This window comes from Miniopterus schreibersii, assembly GCF_964146895.1.
Source record: "Miniopterus schreibersii genome assembly, chromosome: 2".
Classification (NCBI taxonomy): domain Eukaryota; kingdom Metazoa; phylum Chordata; class Mammalia; order Chiroptera; family Miniopteridae; genus Miniopterus; species Miniopterus schreibersii.
Window position 1 is genome coordinate 73824916 of NC_138102.1, and position 20153 is coordinate 73845068.

Consider the following 20153-nt stretch of genomic DNA (forward strand, 5'->3'; position numbering starts at 1 on the left):
GTATTAACATATTTAAAGAATCAAGAATTTATTTATTTTAATCTAAATCTGTTTGAAAGTCCAAACTTTTGTTTTGTTTTGTTTTGTTTTGTTTTGAAATATAAAATTTGTCTGCGTTAGATGTTGTCTGATACTGGGATTGTACTAATACAGGTGCATACTACCTCACCTACCTTATGTTGCTGATTGACCACAGTGTCTAACCAACTATGCGGCATGCTTGTGTCCTCCTGGGACTCACTAAATATAACCTTTGGCACGAAGGTGATTATGGGTGGATAGTTCCAGTCAAATGAATACACTTGTGTTTTACAGTGTTGAACTGGGTCTTCAAAGAAGCCCAGGAAACTCTGCTATATCGGCAAATTTTTAGCCTCAGTTGAGGAGTGTAGAGAAGAATAAAGCACTATGTGTCAAAAGGAGCACAAATAAAAATGACAGACTAAATGATAAATTCCAGCAAAAATCCATCCGTATTTCTTTGCTTTCATTTCAGAGGTAATCTTGAAAACAATTTACAAATCATATTAACTAATGTTTTAAATGTACTTTGGGAGATTAGTATTTCAGGGAAACCTGTGTTTTATAATTCTGTAAGTAGGAGTCATTTAAGTTTTTTAAAATGAGTTATCTCTTTTTTGAAGTGTAGCCTATGCATTATTATTCACTGGGAAATTTTATTGTAACCAGCCAAGCACTTCTATAACCACGAAATGAACATTGAAATTGTTTTGAACTCATTTTTATAGTTCTATGGCAAAACAGAATTTTGCCTTCTCTTTGAAAAGGGGATATTATAAGTTAATAACCATTATCTACATTCTCAAAGTGGGGGACATGACTTAAATTTATGAAAATACTATTACTTTGAAATCAGCGACCAAATGGGCCTCTGCTCCCAAATGCTGTCCCCTACCACTGTTCCTTCTGTTATCCTCTTATCTTTAGATCCTCTTGTATCTTTAGTGGTGAGATGGTGTGGAGGAGAGAGAAGGGACCTGAATAGCAGAACAGGATATGATGGTTCATAGGAGCAAATGCAGTTTCTTACTCAGAGAGAGTAGAGTGATTGGAAATTAGGAATGGGGAACTCTATTATATTGCACATTTTTTACATTTAACATTTCTGAAACATTAAGACATTCCAGGTATGTGTTAGTTAGTTATTGGCTTGTAAAAGTTTCATGGCAGTATTTTGCCTTTCTTAGTGACACATAAAATAATGGTGAATATTACAGTTGACAGTATCTTAGATTTGATGAAATATTTGAGCAGTTCTGTGAACTATTACCCTAGAAAATAAAACTAACAGAGATACGGGGAGAGGAAAAGTAGGAAGGGGGGAGTATAAAAAAAAAAGTAGGAAGTATAATTCTGCATATTAGAATTATATAGGGAGGCTATTAAAATACCACTACCTCTTGCCTTCTAGGATTGAGCCCAGTATCTTTTTTTTTTTTAAACCTCTGCAGGTGATTCTAATGGTCAGAGTTGAAGGACTACTTTATTAAAGGTTGATGAGCTCAGGAAAGGGAACTTGTTCCATCTCAAAGGAGTTCTTGATGGGGGTATAGTTTCTACCCTGTAGTTGTGAGGATCACTCACTATTAAAGTATATTGAAAATCATAAAGAACTAAACTAGTGTATGGTATTACTTCTATCGCTAATTAAACATATGAAGAGAACAGGATGAAAGTAATAAAACTTGGATCATAGTCAGTGATTTAAAAATAAGCCAGCGGTCGTCCTTAAGTATTTCATTAATAATATTGTATCCCTTACCTTTGTTGTTATCTTTCTAAGCACGGGTATCTGTATTTTTCTTCCTTTTACCCTACCACAACTAGCACAGTGTTTGGCACTATTTAACTAAAATATATCTATAGTGAGAGTCTTTTCTCTAGGAGACTTAATCTTTCCCTGAATGATTTTCCCCCCATCTATTTAATCACTTTGCTGTTTTTCAATTCTTTCTCATTTTAAGTGCAGCAGCCAAAGCTGGATTGCACCGTTTGATGAAGGTCTAACTAAAACAAACTATTACAGTACTACGATTTTCCTGCAGCTTTGCATTTATTATTACATTACAGCATTCATATTTTTTATAAAGCTGTATTTTATTTCTAGGCTTTATTCAGCTTCTTATTCTTTAAAGCAACTTTGAGATGAGAGATTATGTTTGTTTATACAACATCTTGCCCACATCTGTACTTAAGAGCTTTTTATATTGATTAATTATACATGTGGTGTAACAAGAGAAAAGGAGACTAGTCTGAAGTATAGGAGGAAGGATAACTTGTGAATTTGCTTTGAAAGTATTAAAACATACAAATTTTTGTTTTTAAAATGCTCAGTCACTAAGTTATTTCTTTGATCAAAAGTCTGTTGTGGTTTCTGTAAACTCATAGAACAAACCCCTTCACATATTTATGGCCACCTTCTTTGATTTTGTATCTTAGCTAGCCACTTTCCTTTTTATTCCTAGGCAGTCTTAATATTCATAGGTACCCTTTGATTAGCATTACAACATCCCTTGTAAAGAAATGTACACCCGACCTTCTTTCTTCCAGTCTGTAGGGGAAAAGTTGAAGAGCAGTACTGTGAGTGAAGAAGTTGAAATATTTTCTAAACCCTAAATCTAGTTCTCAAACTGTGGTTTCAATATTTGGTTTAAAGTTAGGAATTCCAAGAGCATTAGGCATATTTATAATTTGAATATTATTTTAAGAAAACATTACATTAACAGATAACTTTTGGGAATATTTATATGACTTTCAAGGTAAGTAATCAAATCCTGACTCTGTAAGTTTACTGAAATCTGAGCATGATCTTTTATTCCTAAAATTTCTGAAGATTAAATAGAAATCAGAGCATCAATTCACAAGTTTGAAGAGAATAAAGATTACCTTCTTAAAGTAGAGGGATTGCATGTTTGCCTAACTGGTTTGTTAAGATGCCAAGTAGCTTGTGTTAATAGACCTACCTGTGAACCACAGACAAATCTGCCAGGAAAAGATTTTACATGAGGAAAATGGAGACTACCAGGAATATGAAAATGATTTACCTTTTAAATGCAACTGCTCTTCATTACTTTTTCAGACAGGGTAGACAGATGTGATGCAAGTGTGAATCAGGATAGTAGCTTCAAAAGTCTCGCAGATCAGTCCAAAATCTTGGTTACTAGCCCACTCATCTGTGTTTTAACTTGAGTTGTAAGTGCTCTTAAGGCCTCCACATTGAACTGGATCCAGAGTAGTCTTGTGGAAATAAATGCCTGTAACTTCCTGATGCCTAACGTCTTCCTAACATACCTGCTCTAATTATTTACATGCCAATGCTAATAAGCACCCTTCCTGCGCACTTATTACTTTAACTTGTTCAAACTAGGAATGCCTTTAACTTGTAAAAAAGTGCCAGTCACTTACTTCTCTTGAGTCCTTCCACACAGAGTATATCTCAAATTAAGATAGAGTAGGAAGGTTAGAGTTAGAGCAGAAGTTTGTGTATTATCAGGTCTTGGGCAGCTTTTCAACATTGGGCAGCTGCTCAATATTTTGTCATTCTAAGAAACATTTTCTCTCTAATTTTTACTCAAAAGAAAATTTAAGTGTATTTAAATTTAGGTCTTTTAGAAAGTATTAAAGCAAACAAAATAAACACTACTGAAATAATAAAACTTCCCTAATTAAAGAGAAAGGCCAGTTATGTTGGGGTTTTTTCTTTTTAAAAGAGATCTCAGAGATCCCAATAACTTCATTGGTGAGGCTCAGAAATGTGAAATAATGTCTCCAAAGTAACACTAGTATTTATTACAGCATCTGAACTAGAAGCCTTCAGTTCTTTTTATAGTATGTGCTTTGTATGCTTTTAAAAATTTTCCTTCACGTTTTTATGGATAAATAAAATACCATCACCAAAAGTGTGCTCATACTCATTAAGATTCTTTTGGTTGCAATTAGCAGAAACCAATTAATAAACTAATCTAGAAAAAAGGGGGTGGGGGGGTTGGGGTGAGAATTTAGAATGGATTTGGAGTATTTCCCAGAATCCAAAGAAGATTTGAACAAATGGCCAAGCCTAGGCAAAGGTAGGAACAGCCATTCCAAGGCTTTCAGTAGAATGAGCTTATGTGGCTTCTGTTGAGAGTGCTGTCATGACCATGTCCTTCCAGCAATTTCTGGTATGGGTCCCTTAGTTTAAAATTCCAAGTGAGAGAGAAACAGAGAGAGATGAAAGCCATTGCACACACTGTTCCCACAACATTCAGTGCCCTTCTGACTTGCCTCCCAGTCTAAATTCTACTCATTTTTCAAGCTCTAGCACAAACATTGATTTCTCTGTTACTGCTCTTTTTGATCCCCTTCTAGACATAATCTGTGTGTTTGTGTTTATTCCAGTACTCTGTGTATGTCTTTGTCTTATAGCCCTTATAACTATTAACAAATCTACTTTTGTACAGTAGAATCCCACAGCCCATATGGAAGGACCTGTACTCGGTCAATTAAATTCAAAGGTAGGGAATCATAAAATGATGTTAATAGGCATTCCTACTGCTTTAAACATTATATCTTAAAACTTATATATGTACATTTGTTACCGTTGTTCATGTAGGTCATTGATTTGGTATAGGATGCTGATTGAACATCTGCGCTCTCTTTCTTGTGAAAATTAAACCCACAATTGAGTTAGGTTTTCTGTTTTGGTTTCTTTAAAAAGGAGTAAGAACCTAGACACTGTGGCCCTGGCCAGTGTGGCTCAGTTGGTTGAATGTTGTCCCATGCACTGAGAGGTCACTGGTTCGATTCCCAGTCAGGGCACATGCCTGGGTTGCAGGCTTGATCCCCAGTAGGGGGCAAAGGGCAGTGCAGGAGGCAGCCAATAGATGGTTCTCACTCATTGATGTTTCTCTCTCCCTCTCCCTTCCTCTCTCTCTCTGCAATCAATAAAAACATTTTATTTTTTTAAAAAAAAGAACTTAGACACTGTGAAACAACATGAATGCAGAATCCTTCTAGACTTTTATGTTTCTCTGCTAATCTCGTCTCTACGTAATTTGACATACAAGCAGTATATAATTTAACAGTAGTTTTTTAGCAACTTATCTTTATATGAAGTCTTACCAAAACATTACGTCTAGTTTTCATAGCCCAGCCAGTGTGGCTCAGTGGTTGAGCATCGACCCGTGAACCTGTAGGTCACAGTTCAATTCCCGGTCAGGGCACATGCCTGGGTTTCAGGCTCTATCCCCCACATGGGTGTGAAGGAGGCAGCTGATCGATGATTCTCCATCAATGTTTCTGTCCTTTTCCCTCTCCCTTATCTTTATCCCTCTCTCTTCCTCTCTCTGAAATCAATAAAAACATATTTTTAAAAAAGCAAGTTTTCATAGAAGCATCTCCCTCCCCCATACTCATAATTAAAGGGATTATGCAGTATATAATCAGATTGCATAATTACTGACAGTAAAACTAGCATAGGCAGGTTCTAGCATAGTTGGAGCAGAAGTGTGTGTGAGTACTGGAGATTAACCTGTCCACTAAGGTATAGTAAGCTGTGGGTACCTGTCATATTTAAAGAGGGGAGTTGAGAGTCTTGGTAATCTGGAAGTGTGTTAAGTGGATGTCTTTGTCTTTTCATAAGGTTTATCAAAAGTGCTTCTAGTGTATTACAATGATTTGTATACCTGTCTTATCATCCAACTAGACTAGCAGCTCTCAATATGTGATCTGGAGACTGCTGGGGACAGGATCCTGAAACCGTTTCAAGGGGTCTGTGAAATCGGAACTACTTTCATAATAATACCTGGCCTTTTTGGCCTTTTCACTTTGATTTAAACATTTCTTAGTTTTAGTGTCTAATATGGTAAATATTGGTAGGTAAAACCCACATAAATGAAAACTCTTCAGTGGTCCTCAATACTTTTTAAGAATATATGCCATAGACCATTTGTGAGTGGCTGCACTGGACTCCGCTCCTTGAGGGCAGGAGCCATGTTTCATTTATCTTTGTTATTCCTGATATGTTTTTGCATTATCTTTTACTTAAAAGGCACTCAGTACATGTACGAGCAAAATAATGGATTATTTTTCAAGTATTTATGGTCTTTAAAAATGAGTTAACAAAGTAGTGTCAAGGAAGGGTTCCTGTATCAATTAATATGCTCTATAATTAACATCGGTGGTGTGCAAATGCTTTAAATAATGAAATGTAATATTTAATCCCTTTCCCCTGAAACCTTAAGCAATGTCTTGAGGAAGGAAAGAAGCATGGTTTAGTGGAAAGAATATGAAAACATGTTCCTGCGAGGCTTTAAGGTGTGTAAGGCTTTAAATTTTGCTTAGCGAGCTGTATCATATATAAATTGGCTTTTAAAAATGTATTTAAGAGGAGAAGAGAGAAGGGAGGAGAACATGTGAACAGAGAAGGGACCTTATTTAAGAGCAGCCAGTTGGTGGAAAGACTTATCCTTTCACTTGAGAAGCATTTAAAGCCATTTTAGGTTTGAAAATGGGATATGATGGACAAAAAAACTATAGTTTGGAAAGTGAATTTTATTGCTTTGTGTTGGTGACCTTGATTAAAGAATAGTGGTGAGAGTGGTGGCCACGTTGAAATGGGCCAAGTGCTTTGGACACTTTTTACCCATTCCAGTGTTATATGGAGAACGTTGAAACTAAAAATATTAACCTGTTCATGTGCAGTAGTTACTACTAAATTAAGTGAGGAACATTCACAGTCGATATTAGGTATATCTCTTTTGGTATTCAACATTAATAAACACATGGATCTGTAAATAAAAATTTTTCAGGGACAGTATTCTAGATGTATTTTGTTATTAAAAAAGTATTAATATGTGCTTTAATAGTGGAATTTTCTAATGTATTTACGATACTTTATACATTGAAATTTCCCCAAATCTTATTGTTAAGACAGTTTTTTAGATAGAACTTTCAGCTTCAGTGAGAAGCAAAATTGAATATAAGATTTGTTTTTGTTTTAAGAAAATTGAACTTCTAATCTTAATCTTATTAAATTCATTAATGATACGAAATTATTTTTATATGTTTAAATTTAAATTTAATATAAAATAATTAGGGACTTACTATTATTTCCTTCCTGGCATATTTTGGTGTATAGTAGGCATGCTTCTCATCATTGCTCTTTCTGTCATATGATGACATCTTGCTCTTGAGATTTGTTGCTTGCATATGTTGCACTAAGGGATTCTTGAACCATTGAATTACACATAGTATATTCACAGTTGTGAACATAGGAGCTACAATAGGGAGTCCTGTCAATGTTGAAGACAAAATTAAGAAAGGTTGCCCTGTGAAAGATTTTCTAGTATAAATCGTGGAGGTGTGGTTCTGTCTGCACTCTACAATTTGGTCAATTTATCTCTCTCCCCCTGTGAACTACATGCTTCCTGAAGACAGTACTGTATCTTAATCATCTTTGATTCCACAATGCCTAGATGATGCCCTTCACAGAGTAGGCATTTAGTTTATGTTAGAGGAATGCATGAAGGCATTCACCCTGACGAGCTGCATCATAAATGCATTGCTTGCTGATGAGCCAAAAGATTTCCTGACTCTCTTCTCAAAAACTGGGTGAATTCTCACAGAAATATGACTGAGCCGTAGCTGTTCCTAACTACAGTCATTTCCAGACTGTAAAAAAGCTGATACTGTCATGGGATAGTGATATACATTATCAAATAAGAAAGGCCTGTTAAGTGACCTCACCACAGTTCTTGGTGCCTAGTAGGCACACAGTAGATGCTAACTTTCATTTGCTTTTTCTCTTTCTCTTAAATTTTGTATCAGGGCCACCAAGAAAATTCTTTCTAATGGTAGGAAAAATTGTCCTTCTGTTCGAACAATTATTCATAGTTTTTCAAGATCTAGTTTGGACACACCCAAGTTAATGATTCTGCTGGAAAGAAGTCAGAGCAACTGGCAGGCAGAACAGGTACACAGAATAACCTAGATAATGGACCTGCCCAGTTTCACAATATTTTCTACACTGGCTGTTCTAGTCACAGTGTATCCTAGAATTTTATTTACATATATGTGTATGTGTACACATGCATGTATATATTCAATTTATTTTATTTTGTCCTTCTAAGCCACCTTCTTTATTTTTTTAACTTTCATTTATTTAATTAATTTCTTTCTCCTCCCATTGACCCCTGCCACCCCACTTCCACCCCCTTCCCAGCCTTTCACCCCATTGTTGTCTGTGTCCATGGGTTTTACATATATCCATATAAGTTCTTTAGTTAATCTCTTCCACCACCACCCCTTCCTTGTGAAATACATCAGTCTGTTGCATGCTCCAGTATCTCAGGGTCTATTTTGTTCGTCAGTTTACTTTGTTCATTAGCTTTGTCTTAAAGAAGACCCTTCAGCATTTCATGTAATTCTGGTTTGGTGGTGATGAACTCCTTTAGCTTTTTCTTATCTGGGAAGCTCTTTATCTGACCTTCAATTCTAAATGATAGCTTTGCAAGGTAGAGTAATTTTGGTTGTAGGTCCTTGCTTTTCATCACTTTGACTATTTCTTGCCACTCCCTTCTGGCCTGCAAAGTTTGTTGAGAAGTCAGCTGACAGTCGTATGCATGCTTCCTCATAGGTAACTAACTGCTTTTCTCTTGCTGCTTTTAAGATTCTATTTTTGTCTTTAACCTTTGGCATTTTAACCTTTAAAAGATAGCATTTAAATTCCTGTAGTGGGGTCTCCCGGCCGGAGCTTTTTTGGGCATTTAAATTCAGCTCTGCAGGCATTTACTTTTTTGCCTCTATCTTATCATCATAGAAGGAACGAGAAATAACTCAAAATGAAGTGGGAACAAAAGTTCCCATTCGGCCAGCGGGACCCACTCCTTGCCAGGAACCGAAGTTCCCTTTCGTCCGATAAAGGTTAATTATGATGTGTCTTGGTGTGAGCCTTTTTGGGTTGATCTTGTTTGGGACTCTCTTTGCTTCCCGGAATTATAAGTCTATTTCTTTCCCCAGGTAGGGGAAGTTTTCTGTAATTATTTTTTCAAATAGGTTTTCAATTTCTTGCTCCCTCTTTTCTCCTTCCAGTATCTCCATTATTCGAATGTTGGTATGCTTGAAGTTGGTATGCTAAGAAGTCCAGAGGCTTCTTATACTGTCTTCATATTTTTTGGATTCTTTTTTCTTTTTGCTCTTCTGATTGGGTGTACCATTGTTTTGAACTCTGTATCTGGCAGTTTTCTTGCTTTTATTTCATTTAGTTCTTTTTCCAGAGATTTCTCCTGTTCTTTCATTTGTTACTTTCTTTGTATCTGCATTTTGGCTGCTTCCCTGTGTTTGTTTCTATGTATTAGGTAGATCTGCTATGTCTCCTGGGCTTGGTAGAGTGGCCTTATGTAGTAGGTGTCCTGTAGGGCCCAGCGGCTCAGCCTCCCCAGTCACCTGAGCTGAGCACTCCAAGTATGCCCCTGTGTGAGCTGTGAGTACTGACCTATTGTAGTTGAGCCTTGGTTGATGTTGGCGTCACTGGGAGGGATTGGCCCCCAGGCCAGTCAGTTGCAAGAATCAGCTGCGAGTACAGTGGAAGAGCTGCTGTGTAGGAGCTGACTCTATGGAGCAGGACTTGCTTCAATGGGGCTTTGGTGCTCACTGAGTCTACCCTTTGAGTATGTCACTTGTGGAGGTGGTAGGGTTGTAATCCATTGTGGTTGAAGCTGACCACTGGTTGCACTGTCTCTGGGGCCTCCTGGGAGGTGCAAAATCAGCCTCTGCCTGTGTCCTACCCAGGGCTACCCAGCATGAGCTACACAGCAATCTGTAGGTGGCTGCTACTTGTATTGGGCTTGGAGGTGCCCAGGAGAGGCCAAGCTATTAACCAAATGGGCTGCCACTAGTGCCGGCCTGGGGCCAGTTACCAAGAAGTATGGGGCACCCTGAGGCCAGCTGCTATTTGTTTGAGAGATTTTAGGAAAGTCCGAAGCATGAGGCAAGAGAGCCCAATTGTATAGAAAAGCCTCTGGAAATGGCTTTGATGATCCTGCAAGTAGGGAGGATCAGGGTCTCAGGGAATCACCAGGGCAGGGTGAAAAGTGTGAGCCAGGTTGATGGAGATTCAGAAATGGCGCCTGCCTGCCGGTTCTGTGCAGGGAGGGCTGGTCAAAGGAACAGTGGCCTCTTCCAGCATTTCTTTCTGGGAGAAAAGTGCCCCCTCCAGCTTTCTTCCTGATTCCAGGCAAGTTAGTTTCTCCCTGAATGTCCCAGGCTCCTTTCAAGCTGCTGCCCCAGCCCTGGAGCTCAGAGGGAATAAGTCCAATTAAATTCGTGCTCTGGCCCTTTAAGAGGCTGGGACTCCAATAGCGTCAGCCTCCCTCAGCCTCAATCCCTACTGGTTTTTATAGCCAGAATTTAAGGGGACTTCTCTTCCTGGCAATGGAACCCTGGGCTGGGGGGCCTGATGTGGGTCTGGGATCTCCAGAGCCAAGATATCCCTCCTGATTTTAAACCGCCTCATGTGGGTGGCTATGGGACCAGTCTATTCCTGGATTCTGCCCTGTGCCTCCACCCCTCCTACCAGTCTCGATGTGCTGCTTCTTTAATTCCTTAATTGTAGGACTTCTATTTAGCTAGATGTCAGATGGTTCTGAATAATGGTGGTTCTGTATTTTAGTTGTAATTTTGATGTGGTTGTAGGAGGCAGCAAGTACTGCGTTTACCTTCGCCACCATCTTCACTGGAAGCCTAAGCCACCTTCTTTGGAAAGAGCTAAGTGCATAAAGCTGTTTATTGGCAAGGGACTGCAACAGCCCAATAAAGAAACCTGACAGAAGCCCAGTTTTTTACCAGCCAAGAATAAGGTTTTTCTTTCTTCTGACCAATAATTCTATAAACTTAAAAATACTCCTTTTGAAAAAATAAACAAGATAGAAACAGACTCAGATACAGAGTAGTCTGATGGTTAACAGAGGGAAGAGGGGTTGGGGGACTGGGTGAAAAAGGTGAAGGGATTAAGAAATACAAATTGGGCCCAGCTGGGCGTGGCTCAGTGGTTGAGCATCGACCTATGATCCAGGAGATTGGGGTTTGATTCCCGGTCAGGGCACATGCTCAGGTTGTGGGCTCGATCCCCAGTTGGGGATGTGCAGGAGGCAGCCTACCAATGACTCTCTCACCATTGATGTTTCTACCTCTCTCTCCCTTTCCCTTCCTCTCTGAAATCAATAAAGACATATTTAAAAAAAAAAAAAAGGAAATAAAAATAAAAATTGGTAGTTACAGAATAGTCACAGAGATGTACATTACAGCGTAGGGAATATAGTCAATAATATCATAATAACTATGTATGAGGCCAGGTGGGTACTAGATTTATCGGGGGTATCACTTCATGAATTATATGAATGCCTAACCACTACGCTGTACACCTGAAACTAATACAGACTAATATTGAATATAAACTGTAATTGCAAAATTTAAAAACATATTCCTTTTGTTTCTTTGATTTTTATTATTATATTTTATTGTAATCTTTACTACTGTAGTTAATGTATCAGAATACAATTTTGAAAATGATAAATGTTAGCCCTGAATACATTTGTTAATTTTTTCTTTCCATTCAAGATAAGCTTTCATTGGAAGGAATAGTGGTACAAAGAGCTGAATGCCGACCTGCTGCAAGTGAAAACTACATGAGATTAAAGAGGTTGGTGTTTCTTAACTTAAAAATAATACCTGACATTTCCTTTTGGGGATTGAAATACATATGTTAGATTGCCTATTGATTGCAACTATGTTATTATTGGAAGCGTTTTTTCAAAAGCTGTTTGGTTTTAAGACCAAGTAAGAACAAACTTCCAGTTATAAAGTCATAGGGATGTAGTGTACAGAAGGGTGACTACAGTTAATAATACTTTATTGCATATTTGAAAGTTGCTAAGAGAGTAGACCTTAAAAATTCTGATCATAAGAAAAAAAATTTTGTAACTATGTATGGTGACTAATATTAACCACGTATTGTGACCATTTTGCAGTGTATATGATTATCAAGTCATTATGTTGAACACCTAAAACTACACCAAAAAATATGTTATATGTCAATTATACTTCAGTTTTTAAAAAGCCCAAGTAAGAGTTTCTTTGGCAGGGAAACTTTCAGAACCTGTGCTGCTTACTTGGGGTACTTTAAGCTACTGTGTTAATATAACCTGGAATCAAACTTTTTAAACTTCTTTTTCTAGTTGTCCTAATAAATCTTGGTGTTCTACCAGCTATGTAATAATATCGTTGTACTATTTTATTTTCAAAGGTTATAATTTTCCCATAATGAATATCTAAAATACTATATAAAGCAAGTATATTACTAGAATATCATCCTTTTCTCTTGATCTGCAGAGAACATTTTATAAACTTATTACTTTTTAGAGCTGTTGCTTCTGGGTCATCCCTTCCACACTTTTGTATGTGGCTAACATTTTGTGATTAATATTTAAAGATGATGATTGCAAATTCTTGATACTCTAAATTTTATGATTTTCAAAGAGTCAGTAATTTTTAAACCCTAAAGAAATGTATTATACTTGTTTTATAGTTTATCTTGAATGTATTTCAACCTCATTAGTTTAGAATTATAAATTTGTTCATTTCGATATTTACTTTGGGAAAAAAAAAACAGACAAAAATCTCTGCCCTCATAGAGTTTACATTTTAGCAGTCTAGCTGCACAGAGCTGGTAGTTGAGAATACCTAGTCAAGTGGTAGCAGCATCCTCTCGGATTTCAATGTTCTCATCTATCAAAGAGAGTGGTTGAGCTGGATCATCTCTAAATTGCACATCATCTTTTTAATTTTTCCCCCTTTTCTCAATTAGATTAAAGTTTGTCCCTTGAGAATGAAACAAAGAGACTGGTTTTCTTGTTCAATAATTCCTCTAATTTAAGTGCCTCCCCAGAGCAAGTAAAAGTGTGACAATCAAAATAAAAAATTTTTTGTAACAGAAAATAGCTTTGGAACTTAAGCAGAAGATGTTTCTCTTTTTTGTTTTAGCCTGTAAAGTCTTTTTGAAGATCTGTCTTCAAATAACTACTGAAATTGGAAAATGCAAAATCTGGTTACTGAGCTGCTTGCCAAGAATTTTTTCTGTGGTCTTTAATTTTCTTTAAAGGTTTTTAAAGATTTCTGACAATGAGCAGGCAAGTCACCTGCGTTTATGAAATGGCTGCTTTTTTCTTAACAAAAAAGAAATTAAACTTGTTTAGTGTTTGGAGTATGCTAAAAGACCAGTTAATGCATATTTCAGTTACTTAAGTCACTTAAGGAAACAGGGTGCTTCAGGAGATGATAATCATCTGAGTTTCATAAAGCAGATGATACCAAAGTCTTGAAGACTGAGAGTTTTTGACCAAGTGGGAAGACACAGGAGTGAGAACACTATAAACAGAGACTTGCAGGCACAAAGACTTGGGAATACTTTAGAGACCTGCTTAGAGTTCTCCAGGCCTGCAATGCAGGATTTGTTTGAGGCAGAACAAACAGAAACTCCAGCCCAGACTTTTTTCTTTGAACTCTAAACTTATATACCCAAGAGCCTGGTTCAGTGTCCAGTAGACATTTTAGATATGTCAAAAACTGAACTTCCAGTCTTTCCCCCAAAACCTGCTCCACCAGCATCTTTCTCATTGAGTTAACTGTGTCCTCCCATTTTGTCAGTCCAGAAACCTTGATCACATTCCTGACTCCTCCCTCATACCCCACATCCATTGTGTAAGCAAAATCTGATTAACACTACCTTTAAAATATTACACATCTAGAGTCTGACCATTTCTCATCACCCACATGATCTGTCATCATTTCTCACCTAGATCACTGCGGTAGCCTCCTAGCAGAGTTCCTGCTTCCACCTTTGCCTCATGGCAGTCCTTTGTCAGCACAGTAGCCAGAGCAGTTCTTTTAAAATCTGTCAAATTGTGCCATTCCTCTGCTCACATGTCACTCTCACTGCTTGCTCTATTACTCAGAATAAAATTCGAGCCCTTACTATTGCCTGCATGATCACTCTGCCGTCCCCTCCCCTTTCTCCCCATCCTCATCTCCATCTCCCCTCTTCCTTTACTCTGCTTCAACCGCATTGGTCTCCTAATAGTCCATGAGCACTGCAGGCACACTTCTGTATTAGGGCCTTTGTACCGGATGCCCTTTTCTGCCTGCAACATACTTTCTCCAGATAACTGCATGGCTCATCTCCTCATCTCTTTCAAGTCTCTTCTCAGGTTTTACTTTAATAAGGCCTACCCTGATCATCCTTCTTTCTTGTATACTTGTATTTTCTACATAGCACATAACACTTTCTAATGTATGTCCAATATAATTTGTATTTATTGCCATCTTTGCTCTAGTGCAGTTTAAGCTCTCATAGTTTGTTTTTTGCTTTGTCTTTGTGTGTGTATGTATCTGTTTTGTTCGCTAATACACACACACCAAAGGTCTGGAATAACTCATTATAAGTATGTAGGTAGTCAGTACATATTTGTGGAGTAAATGAATGACAGGAGATAAGGTTTGAAATATATATCCTTAAAGGACCTGCTAAAGCATCTTATGTGGTAAGAAATTTGGACTTGTGTGTGCTACAGCTATTAGGAAGGCACTGAAAAATTTTAAGCTGGATGAAAGGTAAAGGGATTTGTGTTTTAGATAGATCATCCTGGCCGTAGTATAAAGACTGAAAGCAGGGAGATAAGCTAAGAGGCTGATGTAATAACCCAGGTACAAAATGTCTGAATGATTAAACAAACTGGTTCTCATTAGAAGGGAAATGAGGGACTAGGTTTTGAGGATATTTGGAGTTAAGAGTTGGTGGAACTTGATGAACTCCTCTCAGACTTCAGTGGTTGTGAGACACGCGACCTGCTCTAGGATCAGACAGATGGTGATGGCTCTTGTGTTGTAGCCTGGGTGTACTTCCTGCTGTGAATCCCCAGATTGGCTCCATACCATTCTGTGCATTGCACAGGACAGTTTACACTGATGAAGGGAGAGGGAAGTTATTTTAATGCCCATGTCTGTGTAAATTTAAATTCTGGTTGGCAATTTACATAAAAACTTAAAGGAGAAAGTACTTAAACTGCTAAAAGAGTACCAGTGGGTAAATTCTTGCTCAGAGAGTTAAGTCTTTGAATGAACCTGAAGAGGCACACAGGATTATCTAAAAAACCTATTTACTGACAGTATAGTGGGGGTGGGAGTGAGGATGGAAACATGGTGGCAGATTTTTAGATGTAGGTGACGTCAAAATAGAAGTGTTTTTGAGGACAGAATTGGCAATTCGGTACTTGAGATATCCTGTACCTAGATATTTCACACATATGCTCTAAATTTTTCAGGGACCTCCTTCTGACTTCCTATTTCTAATGTCATTCAAGTTCTTTATAATCTGACTCTTCCTATTTTCTGATTTCACTTTCAGGTTGTCTTTACATAGACAGCAGATAGCTGTATCACACTAGAAGTTGTTGTCCCAGATGTGCTAGGTGCTTTTACATCTTACGTGTTTATTACATGCTGTGCATTCTACCTAGAACGTCTGTCTGCCTTCTGCCAAGATCCTTCTGATCCTTTGAAATCAACCCAGTCGTCACTCAAGGAAACCTCGTAGCTTCCACTCCCTGCTCCAGAGAGGATTTGCCATCTCCTTTTCTTTTTTAATCCTCATTTGGGGATATTTTTTCCATTGCTTTTCAGAGAGAGTGGAAGGGGGTGGGTGGAGAGAGAGAGACCCGTCGATTGGCTGCCTCCCGCATGCACCCTGACCTGGGGGCCGGGGATTGAGCCTGCAACCCAGGTACATGCCCCTGGCCGGAATCGAACCCAGGACCTCAGTCCACAGGCCAATGCTCTAACCACTGAGCCAAACCAGCTAGGGCTTTTATGTAAATTTTTATATCAAATTTATTAAACAGCAAAATGCATAATAAACTCAAAATAGAGATTTTAGCTTCCTGATGATCTTATTTGAAACAGTTTTTATTTAACAGAATTTTGGGGCAATGTTGAGCTTAAGGGTTAATATCTCAGTGTCAGGATGCTTTCATTTTCAAGTATCAGAAAACCCAAAAATGACTTAAAAATAAAAAGAATTCATTGACTCACATAAATCGGATCCAGTCGTACTTTGGGCTTTAGCCATGGCTTTATCTGGAAGTTCTCAATGTCCTCAGTGCTCTAGCTCTGTTTCTAATTTTCTTGGGTCTGTCTTTCTCTAGCTTGACTATCCTCAGACTGACTTATCTCTTGGTAATAAGATAGCTATATGCAGCTCTCAGAATTATCTGCCTCTTTATTCATATGAAGCCCCAGGAGTTAACTGACCTTGTCTTTAGCCATTAAACAGAACCCTTCACTTTGTTCAGTGGGCTAACATGGGTTCTGAGTCTATCCCTGAACCAATAAATGAATCAGTGGAGATGGGATACATGGACTGATTAGGGCCCATCTGTCGAAATAGGAGGTAGGGTCCATCCCATCCAAAGCATGTGACTCTTCCTCAGTAGGGAAGGGGTGGAGTGGATGCTAGGGAGGCAATCACAAGATCTACAGCAAAACCTTCATTCCAGAAAGCACCTTAGGAATAGGAAATACTCATCAGGGACATTCGCACCCTTGATCGCTTCCCTGTATAGAGGGTCAAGACTTTTATTAGAAATCAGTTCTGGATCTATGAAGATGCTTTGATAATATGTTGAGGTAGTTAAGAGGTTGGGCTCTGGAGTCATACTGCCTGGGTTCAAAGACTGGCTTCCCCATTTACCAACTCTATGATCTTAGGCAAAGTACATGACCTCTCTGTGCTTTTATTTATCTCAGTGTTATAATAAAGATTAAATAAAATAATACTATATAATACATGAAGTATCTGACACAGAGTAGATACCCAATAAATAAACACTAAGTAAATATGCTTGTGACAATTACCTGAGTAAGAATTCCTGTCCTAAAACTCTCCTGGAGATATTCCCAACCCCGTCCAGTTCTCATGGTAGAAAAGACTTGCACACAAGTCTTTTTGAATCCCTGCCCTAAGGTAGATACATTAATTTAGTAAAGCTTAAATTAGAAATAGAACAGAAAGATAAATACAGAAAGAATCTGAAGATTTTGTTATAGAGTCCATGGTAATCTCTCTTCAAAACAGAAATCCTAAAACGGTAGTTTAGAACCACCTAGATATTATCCACAGTGAGACCTGGGGAGCTGAGTTAATCTCTCTTTAGTCTTTCCATCCACTCTGTTCTCGGTCCTCAAGGACTCCTTGATGTGGTCACCATCAATTGCATGTATATATTAAAAAACAAAACAATAAAACCAACATGGATTTTTAGTTTATAAATCTACTGAATGTTCAGAATCTTTCTGGAAAGTAAAGGATAATAATCTCAAAATTTCCCCAAGTTGTCCTTGTAAACAGTCTTATCCTTGCCGTGATACTTTGATGACTCTTCTGAGGTACACAGATGTGTGATTTTGAAAAAGTGGGGCTATAAGTCTTTTTTAAAATTAAATTTATTGGGGTGACAATGGTTTATAAAGTTATATAAGATGTGGTACCTATATGCAATGGAATCCTACTCCTCAGTCATAAGAAAAGATGAAATGCTGTCATTTGTGACAACATGGATGGATCTTGAGAATATCATGCTATGTGAAATGTAAGTCTTTTTTAATCCAAGATTTTGTAAAGGCCTGGGAACAGGGAGTCCTTCTGAAGAGCTAACCAAGAGGCAGCTAGTCTTCTCTGCCATAAGCGCTCTCTTGCTTTCATATCCCTTTCCCTTGAACTGCTCCTTTTTATGTGAAAGAAGCTGGATATCTTCAGTAAAATACAACACTTAAAAATGTATTATAAATGGACAGCTGTAGTAAAAGTACAAAAATACCACTGGGATAAAACTACCATAAAAAGTGAGGCAAGGTGTTCTACCCAGTGTTTTTTAAAAGATAAACAGGTTCTCATAGGGAATGCAGGAAGACTTCTTAGGGAGATGGGCAGGTCAAGGTTGCCCTCTTTATGACCATAGCAGCTGTCCCCACAGCCCTTGAGCCATACACTGCCCCTGAAGGTTTACTGTTCTGGTGAAATAAGGATTTCCAAATGACTGTAAGAGGCTACTGGGAGTCTATATAAAGAATTTAAGGTAGGAGGAGAGAGGAGTTTTTTCTGTATCTGGGTGCCGTCTCACCCTAAACTTCTCATATTTGGAATTCCCCACCTTCTGCCCACTCTTTTTGGTGTTCCTCAGGGTTCTGGCCTCTTACTCTGCTGCCATTCCAACTCAAGTGTGCACTGTGTCAAAACCAATCATTTTCACTTTTCCCAAATGCATCATGAGCTGTCATGTCTCACTGTCTGCAGTGTTCTTTCCTGTCTTTTCTGCTCGCTGAGCTCCAGTGCATCCCGTAAGATTCACCTCAAATGTGAAATCGCCCCAGTCTTTTTCTCTTCCACACAGAATAGTCTTCATCTCCACCAAGCTCCTGCTACCCTTTTTCTAATAGCCTACTAATTAATTACATTTTGCTCTTTATTTTACTTTCATTACTTTAGTTTTTGTCTATAGGGACTGTATCTCATTTAGCTTTCTAACAGCTTGATGTTCAATAAATGCTAGTAAATTAATTGACCAAAAGTCAGCATTTTAAAGTTAAGGATTTACAGTTATACTGTTATGAGTACATCTCTTCTGACTTAATACTCTTTAAAAAATGCATTTAGCTGTGCTTAAGATTCAAATTATAAGTCCTGAATAGCAGTATTGGCATGTGGTGGTATTTCTACAAAGTCTCACAGCTTCGTAGGATAAAAATACTTCGGTACACAATTTCTCTTTGTTCACTCACAGCTGAAAATCAACAGGGCTCACCTTAGGCAAAACTGTGAAGTATGGAAAGTTTACCTTTATTATCTAAGTATCTCCTGTTTTCACTCCCCCCCCCCCCCTTAGTATTATCTATCTTTAGGCATCTACTTTTTTATCTCATTCTGATTCTTTTAATTCTATCAATTCTGAGTGCATTTTAAGAATGAATGGGCATAAGTCAAATTGGACGTTTGATTTTAAGCCTTTTATTACTTAATGCGAAGTAAGAGCCATTAGATTACCTGTTCAAGGTATTTGAGTAGGCAGAATTTTTTTTTTATGGGAAAGGAAGAAAAGTCATTGAAATTATACCATTTATAGATTGCCCCAATACAAAATTGAGTTATCCTTTTAGTTTTGGGAGGACTTGTCACCAAGACGACCATCTTTGCTTCCTGGGCCAAGTGGGTAGATCTGGCCTACCTGCATTTGTTGGAGATCTGTTGGGAGGATTAAAACTTGCTACTGAATGTGACCCACAGAAGTGGCCAAATTCCCTTAGGCAGTATCAGGACCATCACTACTAGTCTGTCTGGTGGTTGTACAAATTTTTTAAAAGTGACCCTTCCTCAAGTATTTTTATTTTTATCTTTCAGAAAATCATGGTAATTTACAGATTTTGTTAAGATACTACTACTACTATCTTTCAGAAAACTGTCACAATAATTATACAGATCTGTACTGTCTCTGATATGATGTGCCCCTTCAGTATGGCACGATTGTGCACTGCAAAATGGGCAAAATTGAGAAGTTGATGCATTCTCCAGTTTGCTGCAGGCCTACATGTCCTATTTTCTTACCAATTAGCTTAAAATATAACTTGCTTGCCTGCTCCTTGCAGGCTCTGGAATTTTTCAACCTTTGGTCTATGATTCCCTAAAGCACTTGAAGAATAAGGGAAGATACCACATGCTCCTTTATTGGGGAACAAGGGTCCCATTTAGTATATTGAATCAGTAGGAATGATGATCATCAAATCTCTAACTTATTACTAGGAGGAACTAATTTAGTCAAAAGTACAAGAAGAACAAGAAGTCCTGACTCATAGATGTCTTCTATACTGTCCCCCTTGCTTGAGACTAATACAATTACCATGGGATGTATTATAAAGAAATTGAGTTGTAAAAAATAATCCTTCAGTTTATAAGTAGTGAAAGATGTTTAAAAATTTTTATAGACTGCTTAGGCAAATGGCTTCATATTATATTAATTAGATGTTCATTTTAGTTACTTTCTTTTCAAAAAATT

At 37.8% G+C, this 20153-nt stretch overlaps 1 protein-coding gene across 1 annotated transcript in view; it reads left to right on the plus strand.

Annotated features, from left to right (window-relative positions):
- GTF2F2 (general transcription factor IIF subunit 2) overlaps positions 1–20153 on the plus strand; it is a 135563-nt gene that overhangs the window by 66812 nt on the left and 48598 nt on the right. Inside the window, exon 5 of the mRNA XM_081124600.1 lies at positions 11617–11698. Within this exon, the coding sequence (XP_080980726.1) occupies positions 11617–11698 (82 nt within the window). The remainder of the gene's footprint in view (positions 1–11616; positions 11699–20153) is intronic.